Source organism: Ursus americanus, chromosome 1, assembly GCF_024610735.1.
Source record: "Ursus americanus isolate L20-20 chromosome 1, mUrsAme1.1.p, whole genome shotgun sequence".
In the NCBI taxonomy this organism is placed as follows: Eukaryota; Metazoa; Chordata; class Mammalia; order Carnivora; family Ursidae; genus Ursus; species Ursus americanus.
The window spans coordinates 55,227,070-55,248,854 of NC_142127.1; the positions used below are offsets into that span (position 1 = coordinate 55,227,070).

The 21,785-nt window shown below is 41.7% G+C and overlaps 1 protein-coding gene across 11 annotated transcripts in view; it reads left to right on the forward strand.

Moving 5' to 3' along the window:
• OSBPL6 (oxysterol binding protein like 6) overlaps positions 1-21,785 on the forward strand; it is a 200,840-nt gene that overhangs the window by 116,400 nt on the left and 62,655 nt on the right. For all 11 annotated transcript variants that reach the window (XM_087861747.1, XM_045806187.2, XM_087861749.1 and 8 more), the window contains one exon: positions 15,873-15,965. In XM_087861747.1, the coding sequence (XP_087717873.1) occupies positions 15,873-15,965 (93 nt within the window). The remainder of the gene's footprint in view (positions 1-15,872; positions 15,966-21,785) is intronic.

Below are 21,785 nucleotides of genomic sequence, written 5' to 3' on the forward strand. Positions count from 1 at the left end.
AGGGAGCCTGTTTCTCCCTTGTCCTCTGCCCCTCCCCCTGCTTGTGTTCTCTCTCTCCCTCTCTTGCTCTGTCAAATAAATAAATAAAATCTTTAAAAAAAAGGGGGAAGACTTAGGTACACTGGAGCCCAGATTCTGAATGGGCAACACTAGACCAGGCTTAGGAGTGGCTTCCCCTTTAGATGGGGCATGTACCCTCTGATCGACCACAGTCCCTACCTTTCCTTATTGTACTTCTGTACTTATGTTTCCTGCTTGGCCCCAGAAGCATTTGAATTGCCAGCCCTGATCCTGGATGTCAAGTCAACCACAGTAATATTGAGGTTACCAAGGGTGATTTCCACTTGGACATTAAGAAGGCATCTCAAACTTAACATTTCCCTCTCAAATCTACTCCTTCCCAGTCCTCCTTATCTTAGTAAGCAGCAAGTCTGTCCTTTCTTTTGGTACAACCAGAAACTTCACCAGGAGTCATCCTTGACACATTTTCTCACACCTGCTTCCAAACCCTCAGTGAATCCTGTTGGTTCTACCTTCAGATGTACTTGGGGTCTGACCACTGTTTACCACCTCTTCCCCCTCCACCCTGGTCTGAGCTACCATCGTGTCTCACCCGGACGATGGCCATAGTCTTTTACCTGGTTTCCCTGCCTGTAAGTCCCTTGCCCGGCATACAGGCCATTTTCACAGAGTGGTTGGAGTGATCCCTTCAAAACCTACCTCAGAACAAGCCACTTCTCTGATCCAAACCCTCTACTGGTTCCCTTCTGTCTCTACATAATCCTTGAATTGCTGACCATTGTCTACAAGGTCATTCATCCTCTGGTTCTGCCTACCTCTCTGATCCCATTTCCTGCCTTGTTCTCCTTCACTTAGTTCTCTCCAGCATTTTCCCAGTTGTGCTCCCACCTCAGGGCCTTTGTGTTTTGGACCCCTTTAGCCTAACTTGCTTCTCCTCCAGGCATCCCCACGTTCGCTCAGATACTTGATTCATTCTCCAAATGCACCCTTTTTGGATAGCCTTCTCCTCTCTGCCCTGCATACGCTCATCATGCATTGCCTACTCACATCTTATCTGTCTTCAAAGCATTAACCACCACCTGATACGTTACATATTTACCTGTTCACATCGTATCCCCTTCCTCTGTTGCCTGTCACTGACCTGTAAACTCCCTGAAAACAGGGATTTTATTAACGTCAGTAATGTATCCCTAGCACCTTACACAGCACTTCACATAGGGTATGGCACAGAATATATCTGAGTGAATACATGAATGAGGAGTCGGCATGGAGAGAAAGATTGGGAATCAGGTTCCAGAGGTCTTGGTAGCTGTGAACAAATAGTCCTGAGATTGGGAGATGACAAAGAGAGAAAGTAGTGTGGTGGGGAGCTCTGTGTCTCCCAAGAAGAGTGGATTTTGAGAGTGGAAGAGGGATCATTCAAAGGCGGCCGAGGGGAGCTGAGAGCACAGACCTTTCTGCTGGCTGCTGGCAGTGATTATATGATGAAATAAAGGGTTCGTGGCTTGTGAAGGAAATGGTGTCAGACAAAAGCAAAGTGTTGGGAGCATTCTGCATAGGTGTTAAAAATATTGGTGGGGGTGGGAGGTAACATTTATTCGAATATAGTTGACATACAACATTACATTAGTTTTGGATATACAGCATAGTGATTCCACAACTTTGTACACGATGCTACGTTCGCCACAGCTGTGGCTACCATCTGTCCCCATACATTGCTATTAAAACATCACTGACTCTGGTCCCTATGCTGTGCCTTTTATCCCCGTGACTTACTCATTCCCTAACCGCAAGCCTGTGTCTCCCACTCCCCTTCACCCGCTTTACCCAACGTCCCATCCCCCTCCCCTCTAGCAACCATCAGTTTGTTCTGTATATTTGTAGGTCTGATTCTGCTTTTTGTTTGTTTATTCATTTGGAGTTTGGTGTGTTGTTGTTTTTTTTTTAAGATCCCCCTTATGAGTGAAATCATGTGGTATTTGTCTTTCTCAATCTGATTTATTTCACTTAGCACAATACCCTCTAGGTTCATTCGTGTTGTCTCAAATGGCACAGTCTCCTCCCTTTTTTGGCTGATTGTGTGCGTGTGTATGTGTCTATATATATGTATATATGTAGACACACACATACCACATCTTCCTTATCCATTCATCTATCGATAGACACTTGGGTTGTTTCCATATCTTTGCTATTATAAATAATGCTGCAGTGAACATAGAGGTGCATATATCTTTTCAAATTAATGTATTCATAACTTTTTTTTTTTTAATTATGTTCAGCTAGCCAACATAGTTAGTCATTAGTTTTTGGTGTAGTGTTCAACGATTCATTAGTTGCATATAACACCCAGTGCTTATCACAACACATACCCTCCTTAATGCCTATCAACTGGCTACCCCATTAACTTTATTTTTAAACAGGAGTTACTATTTCCCAGTCATAGTACTTATTTTATGGTAACATTATATGATAGGCTGAAGTTATGAGCAGCTGACTGGATTTTGTTTTTGTCTTGATAATTACTCTTACATTTACATATTTTAGAGATTTTTTTTTTTTTTTGCAATATACAAGACTGAGACCACCTGTAGAGTTCTGGGATTAGGGCCAAGGATCTGCATTTAAAAAGTGAGGCCTCTATTTAGAGCCATTGTTTATTTTTATTTGTATCATTATCAGGTCATTTCAGAAAATCAGACACTATTGCTCTAAGAATTTAGGATTTGCAATGCATAATTACCAGATAATAGTGTCTATTATTAGTATTAAACACAATTAGAATTGTTATAGCTTTATCAGGTTAGACTTTGCAAATGCTTCAATGAGTCAATCTTTTTAGTTTAATGAAAAATCAAAGAAAAAAGTATTAACCATTCCTCATAATGATTTTAAAGCTCACTGAAGCTCAGAGATAATAAAATAAATAATTTTTAAGGAAAAAATTATATTATGAATAAGTCATAAGAGGCTTGTAGTTAATCTTCTTGCCAGTTTTTTTTTTTAAGATTTTATGTATTTTTTTGAGAGAGAGATACAGAGACAGAGAGAGTGAGCAGGAGCAGGCAGGAGGGGCAGAGGGAGAGGGAGAAGCAGACTCCCTGCGGAGCAGGGAGCGCGCCTCCCAGAACGGATCCCAGGACTCTGAGATCATGACCTGAGCCAAAGGCAGACGCTTAATAGACTGAGCCCCCCAGGCATCCCTTGCCAGTTTTTATAAAATATTTATTTAGTATCTAGTCAATCTTCAACAACAAATAGAAGCTTTCAATTACATGGGTATCTAAAAACGTTTCCTGCACATTATCAACGGCAGTACATTCCGAGACCAACCATGGCCTATTCAATTAATGTTCACCGATGACAAGTGAAAGCTGTCCCCAGCCATGATTGTGTGGGACTCCTGGAACCCTGGGCTGGCGACATAAGCTCCCCGTTCTGGTGTCAGCGGCGTCTGCAACACATGCAGCTTTCATTAGAAGTGAGGAAGGTGCCTAAAAACCCAGAAAGTAGAAGAGTTCCTCATCAATGTCTATACCTTATGTATGGGGTTTTCATACAACATTTCTTCTTGGACAGACAGGCTGATAAAAATATCCCCAGCATATACATGGACTGAATTGGAATATGTCTTTTCCAGTCAAACCTCTGAAGCATCTAATTCAAATAGCTTTGTTAAGTGAAAGAACCAGATCACTGCTTTGAAGTACAGTGTCTATCTTCTGAATACGAAACCTATTTCCGTCTTTGAGTTGAGAAAAATAAAATGTTACCACAAACAAAAACATTCTAGTTTGTAGAGGAAAAAAAAAAGCCAGCATTCCTGATTTAGTACCAGACCTCCAGTTTAAACTCGACCTGCTTCCAGTGGGACCTCACTTTTAGGCCTTAGGACCAATGTCAATGTGGAAGAAAAAAAGAATTGCTTGCAAAAAAGCATTATGACCAACTTCTTCTTCCTCTTCTTCTTCTTTTTTTTTTTTTAAAGATTTTACTTATTTATTTGACAGAGAGAGAGAGACAGCCAGCGAGAGAGGGAACACAAGCAGGGGGAGTGGGAGAGGAAGAAGCAGGCTCCCAGCAGGGAGCCTGATGTGGGGCTCGATCCCAGGACTCTGGGATCATGCCCTGAGCCGAAGGCAGATGCTTAACGACTGAGCCACCCAGGCGCCCCCCACTATGACCAACTTCTGTGCTTTAGATGCATTGTGTAAATTGGGTGTTCTGAAAAATCTAAATATTAGGCCAATTTCAAGAATAAACAGAACAATACCAGCACCAGCTAATCTTTCATGAGCTCTCACTGTGGAAGGCTGGAACGACCTTCACCTTTTTCAGAGACCTAAACTATGGCATAAAGTGGCAGAATGTCTTCCCCACAGCTAATGAGCCACTAAGACAGGATTTGCTCTGTGGACACCTGGTTCCAGAGCCCCAGTTCTTGGCCGCACCACTGTTTGCTTCATTGTGAGGCTCGACAAGCTCAATGTCCAGGAGAAGGGCCTTCTGTACACTGCGAAGCAAACTTTGTGAGGCAGCATTTGTCAATTATTTCTGAGTAATGTTTTGCCACCTCATTTTTCTCCCTCAGCGATAACATTGATTCATTTACGTCCTCATTGGCCAGGGGAACAATAAACCCAGTGCTACATGGACCAACATGTTAGTAATTTTTATCACGAAATACTGTTGCCAAAGGCAAATCATGTTCTTCGTGCTTTCCTGAAGTCTCTGTATTTGCACATACACCCTATTGCTTTGGTAATGGAGAAGTTTTGACCGTTTGTTTGTTCATTGAAAACTATGATCAGCCTTTCCTGTGAAATGAAATGAGCAGCCCCGTAGTTGTCTTACTGTCCCCACCGTTTGGAGATCACTGTCACTGCTGCTTGGTGTTTACAGTGTGTATTCAGTCCCTGTCAAATGTGCTGCAGTGGAGACCCCTGGAAAGAAATTTGCCACCTGGCACTCGATGCTCGTTATCCACGAGTAATTCAGAACGTGACATTATTGGAGAAAGAATCTGGCCGCTGCTTTCCCTGCTACGTTTGCAGAATCCTCTGGTTCTGTATGCCTGCTTTATCAGTTTCTCACTGAGGAAGTTATCTCTTACTACTTGAGCTGGCTTGTTTGGGGTAGCATTTTTAGAGCAGCAAATTTGTCTGTCAGACCCAAGATTAACGCTGCCTGTTCAGTTCAGCATAACACCAAATGGAAAGAGCCGCAGTATAATCAGTTAGTGAACCCCAGAGGGTCTCATTCATAGGTCATCGAGGGGACCTGGGAATCTGTCATTTACAGAAGCTTCCCTGGGAGACTGTTACTCACCCAGGTTTGGAAAGCATCGCTCTTACAGAATACATTTATAGGTGTTTCTCAAGGACTATAAAAACATCATCTCCAAGGACCATAAATTCTACAAAACTGCTTTATTTGATTTTCAATTTTGACCAGTAGAAAAACGTTACCATCCCTTTGCCCAGTAGCCACTGAAAGTGGCTAGGCTGTAAGTAAAATACTGTCACAGAGGTAAAGGAAAGCCCCATGCGTGTTGCATACTTTAAAGTACCAGACTTCTTGACTTCAAATCCTGATTAAGAGCTGATTTTGTAATAATGATAATAGCCAGTGTTCGTGAGGTTTCAGGGAAATGGACATTCTCCTGCGCTACTGCAAACTGAGCATGTTAACTGATCTGGCTTTTCTGGAGGGAAATTTTGTGGTACATATCTAAAGTCTTTTAAAAGTTCGTCCCATAGAACACAGTAACTCAGCTTCTAAGAAATGTATTCCGAGGATGCACCAAAGATACATGTAAAGATTTCTGTGCAAAGATATTTATGAAAGTATTTTTAATGTTCAACAAGGAGTTATGTAAATAACCTATCTCATAGTCATGCACTGAAATATTGCACTGCGCTAAAAATGTTTTTGAACAATGTTTCATGCTGTGGGAAAATTGTACATTGTTAATTGAAGAAAACTGGTTATTAAGTTGAAAATATAGTATAATTCCAATTTTATTTTTAAGAATTAAGTGTAGGGGCACCTGGGTGGCTCCGTCTGTTAAGCGTCTGCCTTGTGCTCGGGTCATGGTCTTGGGGTCTTGGGATCAAGCCCCACATTGGGCTCCCTGCTCCCTCCACCCTCTTCCGCCCCCGCTCGTGTTCTCTCTCTCTCTCTCTCCCTCTAAAAGAAAAAAAAAAAAGGATTAAGCATATATAGGGACATCTGGGTAGTGCAGTCAATTAAGCGTCCGACTCTTGATTTCAGCTCAGGTCATGATCTTTGGATTGTGGAATTGAGCCCCCTGTTGGGCTCCACACTCAGCACGGAGTCTGGTTCAGATCCTCTCTCTCTCTTATCCTCTGCACCTCCCCCTTGTGCTCTCTCTCTCAAAAAAATAAATTTTTTTCCTTTTTTTTAAATTGAGTGTATATATGCATTGAAAAAAAGCTGAAAGCAAATGCAACAAGATATTGAAAGAGTTTGTTGCTGGTGTGATAGTTTTAATTTCTTTTTTCTTTTCTGATCCATCCCCCTCAATTTCTACAAAGAATGTTAATTGCTTCTATAGCAAAAAAAAAAAAAAAAAAAAGTATGTCATATCTTTTGAGTCCTATTTTGTGAGTTAATGTGTGTATGTAGCTTTAAAATGGTATTTTGAATATAGTAAATATAAATGTCAGCCATTTTAATAATGAAATTGTAAGCCTTAACACCTTAAGTAAAAAATTTAAAATTAAATGAATATATAGGATATGCCATGTGGGAAAAATGCAGCAAGGTTTTTAAAACCATCTTTGAGGTGCTGATGCAGCAGCTGGCCTACCAATTCTCCTCTTAACTACCTACCTGTATTTATCTCACGGCAATTTAATTTGTTTGTTCTTTCATTCAGCAAATATTTATGGGTACATACCGGCAAATCATAGATATATCTGCTTTGAGTTCATGCAGGTGATCAAATGAACTCTGCTGTAAGTACACATACATAAATGTTAAACAGATGCATATAGGATTTTTTTTATTTTTTATTTATTTATTTTTTTTTTGCTTTTATTGTTAGTGAGATCGTGTGAGTGATTGTCGTACTGAAAGCATTTGTCTGTTCTGGGTTGTTTGAGTAGCCTTGTGGAAAATTATAAGTAATCTTGACTTTACTGTTCTGTTCAAGTCACACATAACTGCTGTCCTGTCTTTTAAATTAACTCTGCATGTTGCAGAGCCTTTGCTCTTGAAGTGACCTAGTCTCTGTCCCTGTTATTTGCTGTTGGTTTATAATTGCTGCAGTGAAGTATGATCCAAGTTGCTGGGGTTTTCAGTGATTTTGTTAGCGTGTTTGTGAGTGTTGAGAGTACAGGTAAGAAGCAAACCCACCAGGGGCGCCTGGGTGGCACAGCGGTTAAGCGTCTGCCTTCGGCTCAGGGCGTGATCCCGGCGTTCCGGGATCGAGCCCCACATCAGGCTCCTCCACTATGAGCCTGCTTCTTCCTCTCCCACTCCCCCTGCTTGTGTTCCCTCTCTCGCTGGCTGTCTCTATCTCTGTCAAATAAATAAATAAAATCTTAAAAAAAAAAAAAAAAAAAGCAAACCCACCAGCAAGTTCTGGTTCTACTGCTCCTTGAAGGCAACCGTGGAAGTTAAAAAGCTGTTTATTCACATGCCTTTTACCACTTCATGGTCAAGACTGCTGAACTGCTCTTGGCTATCAGTGAACCACTTGATGGAAAAAAAAAATCCTGATGGTATTTCTTACGATGCACTGTTTCCAGCCTTAGGCCAAGTTCAGTGTGGGGCCATGGCTATTGGTTCTTAGTAAGTTTCCTGTTTCTACGCAGAAGGAGGCAAGACTGTGAGGACTGCTACATCTCCCTTCAGGTTTCCCAGATGTGCCTTGTGGAATTTTCCCAGCCACTATTTCTAAAATTTTTTACTTTCATTCATTTCAGTGGTGCTTATATGGAGATTTTTTATTAATGCAATTCTGCCGTCTTTCAGTGAGAGTAAGACAATTATTACTATAAAGAAAATAGTAGAATTACTGTTTATTCAGGCATGGCCTTCTGGCTTTGGTGATTTTAACATTTTATGCTATTCCAATAATAGTAATAGTAATAATAATAATAATAATAATAATAATAATAATAATAATAATATTTCTTTGCGGGAGTTATTAAGAAGACAGCAGGCACGTCCACATGCCTCTGCTGCTTAGAAGGGGGCGGGGTCTGCATCACCGCCCTGTGCTCCTGCTCTCTACCACTAGCAGGCATCTCGGGCATCTGTCTGCACTCACGTTGTCAGCTTCCTCGGTGAGTTCTGATGCTGTGGTCACGAGGTGCTGCTGCTACTAGGTTGGTCATATCAGGTATGGATTCTTCACTTTAGATGTCCTACCCCGGCCAGGTGTTTGGACACCTGTTTCTGTGGCAGTAAAAATACACGGGATTCTTAAAGATTTATTCATAGAGCATTTACTGTGGAAATGTCAGCTCCCATTTCTAAATGCCCATGGTATGCCAGGCCCTGGCAGCACTATTGTGTCCACTAGGTGCCAGCTCTGTGACTTACAGTGTCTTCTAAGGTAGACATGACCATCCCCATTTTACAGCTCAAGGACACTGAGGCTGAGAGAGGGTCATGATTTGCCCAAGTCACGTGGTAAATAGCAGTACAAGGGTTGATGTGCTCATCTGTGTGACTACAAATTTATGTTCTTTTCTCTGCTTCGGACGCTGCATCCCTGAAGAAAAAGCTGGCTGGCTTGCTCTTAGTTCTTGACTTGGAAACGAACCTTAAGGTTGCACCATATTGAAGAGTGCTATATCCTTTTTTGTTTTGTTTTGTTTTACCCATTTCTGCCTCTCTGCTTCCACAAAACGTTGTGGTCGAGGATGGCCTTTGATGCATTCAGTTAGTCTTGAGGGAATACACTGCTTGAAATTGCTGCTGTTTTGCCATTTAACGTTGGCTTTAATTTCAGTAGAAGGCAGTGCTTAAAAGCTTGGACGCAGAGTAAAATCCCGATTCACATTCCAAGTCCAACACTTACTGACTCCGTGTCATTAATTTAACCCCTCTGTGCCTCTCTCGGTTCAATCAGCCGTAAAATAAATGTCATAGTCATTACTCAGAGGCTTTTTGTGCAAATGGAATGAAACAATCCACGTGAAGCCTAGAGACGGGCATGCAGAGAACACCGAACGCCGCCCGCCGCCTCCGCCCTTATCATCAGCGCTATCACATGGAGGTTATGAGCATCCCTGAAATAGTGTCGCCGTGTTAAAATTAGATGTAACTAGAGGAGACAAGCCTCACAGCCAAAAACCTGGAGAAGAAAATACTTTAGAAGTTTATAAACTTAGGTATTTTTCTTTGAAAATATTTTACATAATTCACAAATATCAAAGCAGCTTAGGTGTGATCATCCGATGAACGGTTTCAGTGGCGGTAACGTTCAGAGAGCCGTGGGCCCGTTCTCCTTATCACTGTCCTAAATTTGTATGAAAAGCGAGTCTTTGCAGAAATTTGTAGCCACAGCCCGAAATAGTCACAGCAGTTCCTGTATGTCTTTGAAATGCGATGAGAATAAAGACAGACCTCACAAACTCGCAGACCCGTTCAGCGGATCTTGTGTGCCCGCATTTTGGGAATCACGTTCCCCCTCCGTGGGAGTTGCACCACATGAACTCTTACGAAATCAAAAAGCTGTAGTGACACGTGTGTCCTAGACCCCTGGCTTTATGCTAAATACGCATCCGTTTTCTCTGAGTTCCTTAAAAAACTGACCTGTAATGCAGCTGGGTTCATCGCTGTCACAAATGTACCACTCCAGTGGGGCACACTGATAATGGGGGGAGACTATGCCTCTGTGGGGGCCAGTGGCATGTGGGAAATCTCTGAACTTTCTTCTCAGTTTTGCTGTGAACTTAAAACTGCTCTAAAAAAAAACGTCTTAGGGAAAAAAAAAAACCACTGACCTGAAAAGTTGTAATTTTAGTATTTGAAAGGAAACTTGATTTTAGAAGAATAATTAACAGGTTTATGTAATCCTTTATTTAACCTGCTTATATAATATGTATAGCACCTTGAAGATATTTGGCATATGTTTCCACATCACCGTGAAAGAATATGAAAATAGCCAATTGGTGAAGAAAAGAACACAAAAGTATAGCACAGATTATGATCTTAAAGGAAACCTTGTGAAATGGATTCATTTTTGTTACTGAAGGTGTTGCCACATTAGATTTGACCCAGCCATTAACTTTAAGTCTATGAAACAAGAGCCCTGTGATTAATCCACTGGATGTTTCACTTTTACAAGTTAAGTTCTTTAAATGTTTTCAAAAGCTCTATCCTATTGGAGCTGTGATTTTTTTTATAGTTCCAGTATGAAGCTAGAAGGCAGTTGTATGTCTAACCATGTGTCAATGATTGCTAAGGGTCTCTACAAACTAATCAGCACTCACTGAAAAACTCCAGAAATTTTTGACTGGCCGCCGTGTGCAGGGTCTTGTGCTAAGGGTGGGTTGGCAGTAGAGGAGGTGGGATGCCAAGGTGAAGATGAGCTGGTCTTTACCTTCAATCTAACTAGAGTCCAAGGCTGAGTCTGGTGAAGTTTGAAAACTGTCTTCTTTTTATTCGCCGATATTGAAAATATAGCATTCAAGTATTTAGATATTTCATTACAAAGTGTGAATGCGTGGCTCAGTCACTTAAGTGTCTGATTCTTGATTTTGGCTCAGATCATCTCAGGGTTGTGAGATCAGGCCCCGCATTGGGCCCTGAGCTGGACGTAGAGCCTGCTTAAGATTCTCTCTCTGCCCCTGCCCCCCTTTAAAAAAGAACAAAAACAAACAAAACAAGGAATCAAAACAAATAATGAATGGTTATGTGTATGATTAAATAACCTCAGGGTTATGCTTTTGGCTTTAAACACCATCAGTGTGAAGGCAGTTCTTAAGGTAGTGGATAACTTTTTTAGGACTGGATAATAAATAGTTGGATAGACAGTAATAGGTTCTAATAATACGTAAGACCGCGCAAGTTTGCATAAGAGCCTTTGGCTCCTGCATTATCATTACAGAGTTTAAATGAAATAGCTTATTTTTTGAAGCTAGTTACATTTATAATAATGAGTATCACCTGGTAGTTTTAACAGTTATGCTTTCATTTTTTAGTAAAATATATACATACATTTGTGATAATAAAATATTCATTTATTTACAGTTTCTTAGTAAACTTTTTATGATTATCTGTGACTTGGCAAATGAACATTTGGAGCTTGTATTTTTCACTCAGCTTGAATGTGTGCTATATTGTACTATGTTTGAAATAAACGAACCTCTTTTCTTCTATAATATAAACTGTTTTGTAAAACCAGGTGGAAAAAAGCTAACATTGTGTTATTTGTCACAGATACTGCAGTAAGTATTTTGTAGACTCTTCATGGTTTGGTCCCTAAGCCTTTTGATTCACAAAATCCTGGCAACATTTTAAATATTCCCAGGTATCTATAGAGACAAAACTCATTTTTATCACACTTTAAATATCCTTAATTGATCTTCTATGTCTGTGGTTTGGTTTAGAAATCAGAGGTTTAGTTTCCTTCCTCTGGCTAAATTCCTGAGTTAATCCTTTATTTCCTGCTACATAGTTGCTAAGATCAAGTTTCTTTCCAAGTTTTGCTTTTCTTACCATTTGTCTGGGGCAGGGCAGGGGGTCGATGTGTGTATGTTCCGTTGCCCAGCAACCCTCAAGGATGAGGGTAGACGAGGGCCCTTAAAGAGAGGCTTGAGCCAAATATATTTCACTGGACAATTTAGAGAAGTAAAAGCAGTAGCCAAATGGAACAGGTTTAAGATGCGGGTTTGCAAAAATTTGTTCAGCCTTATTTGGTCTTTGGTTCATGGGCTACCTTCTGAGAGTCACTGCTCCAGAAGCTGGGGGTGTGGAACGATGAGTGGGAGGTTTGACCTTTCCTTTTCTATTTTCTATGTTGTATTTTGAATCTTTTATAATGAGCATATATTAGCTTTGTCATTTTAAAGCATAAGAAAGAACATGAAATTTGGGAGGAGGGACGATTACCTCCCAGAAAAAGGTAATAATGTTTTTGTTTCAACAACAAAATTCTCATTTTAGTTTCTAATTATGTGATCTCAGAATACATCTAAATTTTAAATGTAGCTGTTATGTTTTGAATAGGATCCTATCCAAAGTGCCAACATGAGCAAACAAATAATGCAAGTTCTGGGTCCTTTGCTCCCTTCTTGTCTGTTAAAGATCTGAGCACATACCACCAGTTTTTACCTCCGTAAAATGGCTTTGCTTTTTCTTTTTTTAAGGTAAAATGAAAACAGTGGATAGAGTCTGACATATTTATTTGATAAAATATCATAGTTATAAATGGCACAATATAATTCAGTTTCCACTAACGTTTATTTAATATCACAATCATATATCTCACTTAACATTTACATTAAACTTGTAAGTTAGCTCTTACTATTCTCTCCTTTTCCTGAAGACAAGAAATAGGTGTGGAGAGAAATTAAATTAACTAATAGCCCCAAACAAGTACTTAGTATGTGTCAGAACCCAAGTTCAGTTCTTGTTTCATCTGACTGTAGGCCAGCGGTTTTTCTTATTTTGCTCATTTCTCATCCTTTTAGCAGATCTAATGATTCCTGCCCAACAGTAGCAGTGTTCCTTTCTGGGGTGAAGACGGTGGGAGATTTTCCCTGGGGGGACCATCAGAATCTATGTGTGGGATGATATGTGTAGTTTGGAAAAGATGCCAGAGATAATTCAACTTCCTTACCACCTGCCTTGATTGACACTCTCTGCACTACCCCACACTGTACCATGATGGTTTGATTTTAGTCTATTGACTTTAGAATAGAACTTCTTTCAGCTCTTCTATTTAATAACTGTAAAAAGGTTTTTTTCCCCTCCCACAAATTTACCAGACAGTTAATTTCATGGAATATTTCTGGGTTAGTGTATTTCCTTCTCCCAGAAATAAATTTTGCATTATGTGGGGTAAGGAAATTTTTTACCTTTTTTTTTCATTTTTTTTTTAAACATTTTATTTATTTATTTGACAGAGAGACAGCCAGCGAGAGAGAGAACACAAGCAGGGGGAGTGGGAGAGGAAGAAGCAGGCTCCCAGCCGAGGAGCCCGATGTGGGGCTCGATCCCAGGACTCTGGGATCACGCCGTGAGCTGAAGGCAGATGCTTAATGACTGAGCCACCCAGTCGCCCCTTTTTTTCCATTTTTTTAAACCTAAATTCAATTAGTTAACATATAGTGTATTACTAGTTTCAGAGGTAGAGGTCAGTGATTCATTAGCCTTATATAACACCCAGGGCTCATTATATCATGTGCCCTCCTTAATGCCCATCACCCAGTTACCCCACCGCCTCATCCCCCTCCCCTCCAGCAACCCTCAGCTTGTTTCCTATGATTAAGAGTCTCTTGGTTTGTCTCCCTCTCTGATTTGGTCTTGTTTTATTTTTTCCTCCCTGCCCCTATACTCCTCTGTTTTGTTTCTTAAATTCCACATAGGAGTGAAATCATATGATAATTGTCTTTCTCTGATTGACTTATTTCACTTAGCATAATACCCTCTAGTTCCATCCATGTTGTTACAAATGGCAAGATTTCATTTTTTGATGGCTGAGTAATATTCCATTGTATACATACATACACATTTTCTTTATCCATTCATCTGTCAATGGCATCTGGGCTCTTTCCATAGTTTGGCTATTGTGGACATTGCTGCTATCAACATTGGGGTGCAGGTGCCCCTTCGGATCACTACATTTGTATCTTTGGGATAAATACCTAGTAGTACAATTCCTGGGTCATAGAGTAGCTCTATTTTCAACTTTTTGAGGAATCTCCACACTATTTTCCAGAGTGGCTGTACCAGCTTGCATTTCCATCAACAGCGTAAGAGGGTTCCCCTTTCTCCAAAAATGCCTTTGCTTTTGACTATCGCACAAAAGGCACTGGCACACATATGAATACTCAGCTACATTTATCATTTTTCTCTACTAATTTGGGTAAATCCAGGAATGGAAAGAGCAGAGTCGCAGTTAATACTTAATTTGTTCTTGGACACTATAGCTGTCAGATTAGGAATTCTTGCTAATCCCTGACCAACTTTATATTTGGCCCCAAAATATCTGTTCTTATTTCTTCTGTTTCCTCACAAATTGGAGAAATGGGAGCAATTCATAAACTTTTAACTATAATGATTCTCTTTCTAATAAATGACTTTAAAAATACATTTGGGTGGGATTTTAAAAATCTATGACTGGACCCTTTATTTTCAAGGTAAAAGAAATAACCAAAAGCTTAAAACTTACCAAGAAATTAGAATAATTTTCTCAGGTAAAAGTGTAATTTTCTTCTTGAAAAAGCAAATATTAATCTAATAGTTTTCCAGCAAGATATCAAAAAGAGAGTCCTCAATAAGTAAATGTAGTGCTTATCTTGTCTGTTGAACCAATGAAATGTTCTAACTAGAGTAAAAATGTTACATTTCATTTTCAGCCTATACCTAAATATTAACTCCATTGAGTTATTTCTTTGATGTCTTTCAAGTTTATTCCCCCACAGAAAATATTTAATTTTTCCCAAATATACAAGTAATACCTACTTATTACACTAAAAAATGAAAATATTAAGAAAAAGTTAAAAATCCCCTATAACCCTACCACCTTCCTGTAGCTACTGTTAGCATGATGGAATATGTTTCGATTATATGTATAGCGTCATCATATTCTGCATACTCTTTAGAGCCTGGTTTTTCAGTTGACAGAGCATCATGTGGGTAGTTTTTCCATGTCAATGAATATATATCCATATTGTCATTTCAGATCACTGCATGGAATCCCCTTATAAGTCATATGTATTAGTTATTTTTACTATAATAAAATAATAAACTATCTGTCCTTATATCTTTGTATACCAGTCTGATTTCCTTAGGGTAAAGATTTAGCTGTGGGATTGCTGGGTCAATGAGGCATGTTCTTCTTTTTCCAAAGACTTCGTAATAAAATGGCTCCTCTTTAGAAAGGTTATACCCAATTTATACTCCCTTTTCCCCAGCTGATCCATTCTTGAATCTGATGGTTTAAAAAAAATCATTATTATTTTGGTTTCATTTCTTTGAATACTTCTGAAGTTGAGGTTGAACATCTTTCCAAATGTTCTGCATGAGTTGCCTGTTCATGTACTTCGCCTATTTTTCTGTTGGAATGTTACTTACTGATCTGTGAGTGCTTTTTATAGTCTGTAGAACACATCTACTGTTCATTGTATCTGATGAATTGTTTTCTTTGTGCATTTAAAAATTATTACAAGATATTACAATTATAATTATTTCCTAAGGATTATAAGAAACTCTAGAGACTGAAGTGGTATTAGGGCTCTGGGCTTTTTTGATACAGACCTTCCTTTTTGTCTGTTGCCCTTGGAGAGGTAAGCAAATATTTTTATGTAAAGCTAATTGCCTAAGTGGTAGATATACATTCTCATAAAGTTATAAATATGTTGAGACATGCTCTGTGGTTTTTGCAATCCGTGTGATCTCTGACCTTTTCTCCGAGCCTGAAAGCAGCACTGTGGCGGCGGCAGCCGAACCGCATATGCAGAAGAGGGGAAAACCAAATCCTGGCTGACATGTTTCTGACTGTTCCTGCTGCCTTTGGTCTCCCTCAGGAACTTGCCATTGTTCACATGGCTCACTGGTCTCACTGTGATCTCTGTGATCTCACCCCCAGGTCCATCGCATGAAAAATGGGTTGTCTAATCCTGGGCTGCATTTCCATCTATTTTCAGAGTATCCACGTACTGGAGAGGACTGCTTCCTCCAGCACCGAGCCCTCTGTCAGTCGGCAGTTGCTAGAACCAGAGCCGGTCCCCCTCTCCAAGGTCAGTGACGGGATGTGGTGTTTCTCAGATGGCGTGATGCCTGCTCTGGGACCAGCGGAACTGTAAACAGGTCTTCCACCTGACTCCCCTAAGGTAGCTGTGATTCCTCTTGTAGGCCTGCGCTGCCACATCTTTCTGCCCCCAGTATGTAGGCTTTCTCTGCCCGGTGCAAGGGAGGAATGGAGGAAAGTATATTTTTCTGGGAATTGCAGGAGTACAAAGATCCAAACTACTCTTTAGTTTAAAGGAAGAGAAACTATTGTCATTATCCTGTTGGAGACATGAGCAAATATTTCTGCGTCAAGCTAATAGAAAAAAAAAAAAACCTGCAATACTAACAGCAACAGCTACCATGATTGCCTGTGCACTGTGTTCCAGGCATGGTGCCAGGTGCTTAAATACATGATCCCATTTAACAGAACCCTTGCTAACAGCACCATGCAGTGGAGGTATCTATTACGTTTACAAATATGGAAACCGAGAATTAAGAACTTGCTCGGGTTCTGAAAAAGCTGCTAAGTAGCAGGGCAGGGATTCAGACTTAGACTGTTTCAGTTCTACCCCACCCGCAGGTCCAATAGCGCCTGCCTGGAGGGGCTGTTGGATAGTCAGTCCCAGGCTTCTCCTCCCATCTGGCTTTCCTCGCTGTGAGCTCCGAGAACACCGCAGACTACTGATGAAAACCTCTTCTGTTTAATGGAAGCCAGCGTTCCCTTCCTTCAGCCTTCTCTTTCTTGGACTGGGGAGACCTCTAAATTCATTTATGTCTCAAATGCAAAAAATCAGAAAGAAAATCCCTACCCCTTGCTCGAAACCCTGCAGTTTTTTTCAGCAGGCTGCCTCTCCTATGGAGAAACTCAGAAAATAGAATGCATGGGGATTTGGAATGCAAATATAAAAATAGCACTTTATTTCCCCAAAAAGACTTTGAAATATGTATCACTGATTCTTCCACTTTGCTTTTCCTACATTAAATAGAATCCTTTAAGGAAAGAACACATTTTATGGTATGGAATACATATGCTTGTACTCTTCATATTTGGAAGATATTGCAAGCTATAAAGTTTGTGTTATTGGACAGGAGTAGACTGCAAAACTAAGGAAAGGGGGTTATCAAACTTAAAAAACAAATTAGAGAGAAAGAGAAAATGATCTGACTTCTATTTGAATGGCAAACAGAGAATGCCAACTTGGTAACTACAACTAGTAATCTCTTTGAAAACATCAGTTCTCTCTTACCGGCAGCTATTGGAGAGAGACTCAAGAAACACTGGGGCAGTGGGAGAGGCCCCTAACATTTCCTGAGCACCTACTTTGTCCCAAGCATTGGATCAGCACAGATATTCTCTCACAGAATCAGCCTACTGGATGAAGTGACTACTGATGTTCTATCATTTTACTGATAAGCAAACTGAGAGACTTGGAGCATAAGTAAGTTAGTTGTCCAGAGTCAGGTAGCTGGGAGGTGTGTGCCGAAGACCAGGATGATGAGAGAGACAGGGTGAAAGGAGACCTCTGAGACTGACATGCAGAAACGGAAAGGAGAGTTGCTGGTATTAAAAACACAAATCAGGAGGAACCTCCTGGTTGGCAAACATCGGAGGCATTGGGGAATCGGTGCCGTTGCAGAGGGCACGGAAGCTCTACGCCCTGTGCCCTCTGCGTCTGTCCCACCCGGCTGTTCCCAGTTAGGTCCTGTAATAAACTGGCGATCTCGTAAGTACAGGAATAATAATAAAGAGCTAATGCGCACAGGACTTGCTTGGTCCCCGTCTCCCACCCAGTGCATCTCTAGCGTCCTTGGCATCTCACGGTATACTCCGGCTACACCCGTCTGCACACAGTTCCCAACCCTGGCCGTGCTCTTTCTCTGCTCCACGGGGGCATGTCCGTTCCTTCTGGAATGCTCTCCTGCACCTAGCTAGAACTCCGGCTCTTCTAAGTCAGGCCCACAGGAGCCCTTCTTCAGATGCTGCTCCTCACCTCCCTGCCCCGACCCACCGTCGGCCCCAGCCTCTCCCTGTGCTTAGGACATCTCTTACTTTATCTTACATTCTTTCTTCCATCAGGTCCTCTAGAAGGACAACTGGCAGTAGGGTGTGTGTGATTATGGAGGGAGAGCCCTCAGGACAAGGGTAAGAGAAGAGCTTAGGGCAGTGAGGTGCTGGCAAGATGGGGTTTGGGCTGGCGTCCCCCCTTGAGCCAGCTCCCAGGGTGAGCCCCGGAGCGTGAACTGTACCGCAGAGCTGCTCTCACCCCGAGGCAGGGACTTTCTGTTCCCTCGGCTGTTTGTACTCTTGCGTCCTTCAGTGGCTGAGAGTCTGGAGGGAGGGAGAGGCCGAGGTGTGGGTGCCCCAGCTGTGGAGGAGGGAGGTTCGTGCCCAGGCGCGAAGGCCCCAGCTTCCGCAAGCAGTTCACGGGGAAGGGGAAGGAGGGCGCGTCGGCCGTGCGCAGGCAGCTGGCGCCTGGATCCACCGGCCTGACGCAGGCGGTGGCTCGGGCGCCAACAGCGCCCACTTCTCATTGCTCCCCCGAGCTGTTGCCCGCCTGCCCCCGCTGTAGGACTCCTGCTCGTGCTGGGCTGGTTTCGTATTAACAGATACCACCTCTCTCGGCGCCTCCTGAAATCGGAGGATCCCACCCATTCCAGACACCAAAGCATCTCACCATCCCCCAGTCCCTTTGAGAGAAGACGGACACCCCGGCACTGGTTGGGGGCAGAAGAACACCGTGTGAAGCACCCATCGTCCTGACTCAGGCTTTGCTGGAATTCTTTGTTTGGTGTTTTCGCCTCCTGAGGCGTGTTCCCGGACCACCCGCCCTGCCCGCAGCCCTCGTGCCCCTAGAGCATACCCTTGAGACAGGAAAGGCCTCAAAGGAACAGACTAGGGCTGTTATCAGATCACTTTCTGGTTTTAGTTGTTATCGTTAGATAAAAAGTGTATTTAAAATTTCTAGAATGGCAAAAATGTTTGTATTATCTGACTCAAGTCCTGATTAAGTTTCTATTATAAGTAAACCAACAAAAATTGGAGACTTTAAAACAGAAAATTAGTATCCATTGAAATTACAAAAAAAATTCTTCAGTTTTCAGAAAGTGATTTTAACTTTCCTAAGGTAGACCTAGTCTGCTAAGCATGGAGGTGGATCGTATTGAGTACTGAGATGGGCTGTTTTCATATCTTACACACCTTATTTATAAAATTATCATCGACATTTATCATTGAAATAGGGAGGGTGTTGTTTGCTCTGGATTTACCTTGTTGCCTGTCAGTTTGACAGCTTATTTAACGGTAAGAACTGTATTAGGATTCTTTTCAATTTCTTTTGGCTTTAGTAACATCAGATCAGAGCAAAAGGAGTTATTTGTTCGGAGCTACTGCATTTATGTTTAAGAAATACATTTTAATTTTTTGCCTTCTCTATCTTACCCTTTTTTTCCCTCCTCTGTAGTTAAACCAAGAAAAAAACTACTGTGATAGAAATCAGTAGCCATAGCGCCACAGGCATAAGCTGGTATTTTAGTCGGAGTTTAATTAGAAAAAAATCCAAAAAGCACTGTACTTTTTATTAAATATTTCCACTTTTACAAGTTATGCAGGGTATTCATATAGATATGACTACACACACATATACACACCACACATCATATATGTATGTACACACACATCACATATGTGTACACATCACACACACAGAATAAATCAAAGATGAACACTAGCCTTCAGATAAGATCTAGCTGAAAATGAAAATGTTATTCTAGAAATGCTATCCGTGGATAGGGCTACTAAAAATAGAAATGTCATTAAATACAGCTGCTATCTAAGAACAGAGAAAGCTCTAATGAATATATTTACACATATACGGAGAGTTATTCTTTACTTGATTGTATCAAACTTTTTAAAATAAATCAGTAGAAATCCATCATTTTTATGAAAATTTTTATCTACTTTTCTGGTGATGGTAGAACCTAGTGTTTTCTCTGATTATTCTGTCATTCATAAGCAATGCTTACTTGTTGAGTTGCAGTTCAATATATTAAAATGGGAATACCAGAGCACCCCTCTCTGTGCTCCAGACCATAATGCCACCTGTACTTGTATTGTACAAAAAACATGGTATACAGCCTGAAATTGTCTCATCGGAAACATTTTTTAAAAAAATTATTTTATCTAGGGGCACCTGAGTGGCTCAGTCTGTTAAGCATCTGACTCATGAATTTGGCTCAGGTTATATCAGGGTCATGAGATCAAGCTCCACGTCAGGCTCCACGCTGGGCATGGAGCCTGTTTGGGATTCTGTCTCTCCGTTTCCCTTTGCTTCTTGCCCCAACTCACGCTCACTTGCTCTCTTAGAAAAAAGAAAAAGAAAAAAATTATCGAATTAACAGTTTTGACCAGCTTAGTCACGGTTCCTGACAATATTATCTTCAAATAGAAAATTACTTCTTGGGCTGTTTGTAAGAAGATACTTACAGATACTGTAATGGGTTCTTAATGTTGATGAATGGATAGCAGTAGGTGTGTTCCGTAAGGTAAATAGTTCATTCACTGGGGACCCCTCAGGGATGACCAAGTAGACAAAGAAATGACACTGGTCTCAGATTGGTGTTCCTCATCCAGTAGGGGGCATTTAGAGTTGGGTTTGGGAGAACAGAGGCCCAGTGTTGGCTGAGAGGGCTTTTCATAAGCCAGGAGTATCACCTGGGCTTAGTGATGCTCCAATGAAGCAATGTTCAGCTGCATCTCCCGGAAACATAACTTACTGTGAAAAAACACAGCCCCGTTTATACATACTTGACCTTAAACATAGATTTCACTTGGCCATAGGGCAAGCAGCTTCTGGAATGGAAGGAGGGAAAAAGAAAAAGGGGAATGGAGGGTAAATACGTTAGCCTCAACCTTTCCGTCCCCGGGGGCAGCTTTAGTAACTGATGATGGCACCTGGGCCTCTGGGCCTTGTCAGAGCTTCGCGGGCCTTCAGTAGGCTCTGGGCAGCCACCACCTAGACCTTTGCACCCGCAAGTCCATCAGCCATTCCTGTTGAAGCCTCTGTTTGTGATTGAGGGATGATTCCTGATAGAATGTATCTCTTCAGAAGGCGATTTCCCCAGTGAGCTTGGGATGGGGCATTCTGCAGAGAGGCCTGCCCCCCTCTGTGGAGCTGCATCCAGCTTCCGGAAGCTGAGCCAGCAGAGCGGTTACCCCGAGAGGTTGTGCTTCCCTGTGCCGTGGGAGGGGTTGTAGCTGTTGCACGTGACCTTGTTGCTCGTGCCTCTACTGCTTCAGCGCGCCCCACGCCTGAGATCTAGAATACCAGTGTTTGCCTGGTCGGCAGGTACTTTGGAACTGCATAGGCCCGTAGGAATCACCTGGTCCGGTGATTTGAAAACCCGGGATGTTGCTAAGGGCCAGGTATCTAACATGGGGGCGGGCCCAAGGGGCACTGGTGCAGACTGAAGGCTTCTGGGCCCCCTTCCCTCTGGGCAGGCCCACTGCTGCCGGATCTTATAGACTTGAACAAAACTCTCGAAGCTCAGATTTTTTTACATCTGAGATCTTCTGACTTTTAAATGTTGACAACTCATTAAAAAATTTAGACACCATAGACACACAGAACGTGTCTTATAAAAGAAGAAACCATGATTTGGAGGGTGATCATGTAGCCTCTAGGATCCCAGATTTCTGGCCTTGAAGTACAGGGCTCCCAAGGGTGTGTGTTTCAAAGGATGTGTGTCTTCCAAAGCATGGACTTCTGGGTGATGTGTGGCAAGCAGGGCATGGCCTGTGCCTGTCCCACTCTGAAATGCACGCAGCCCGC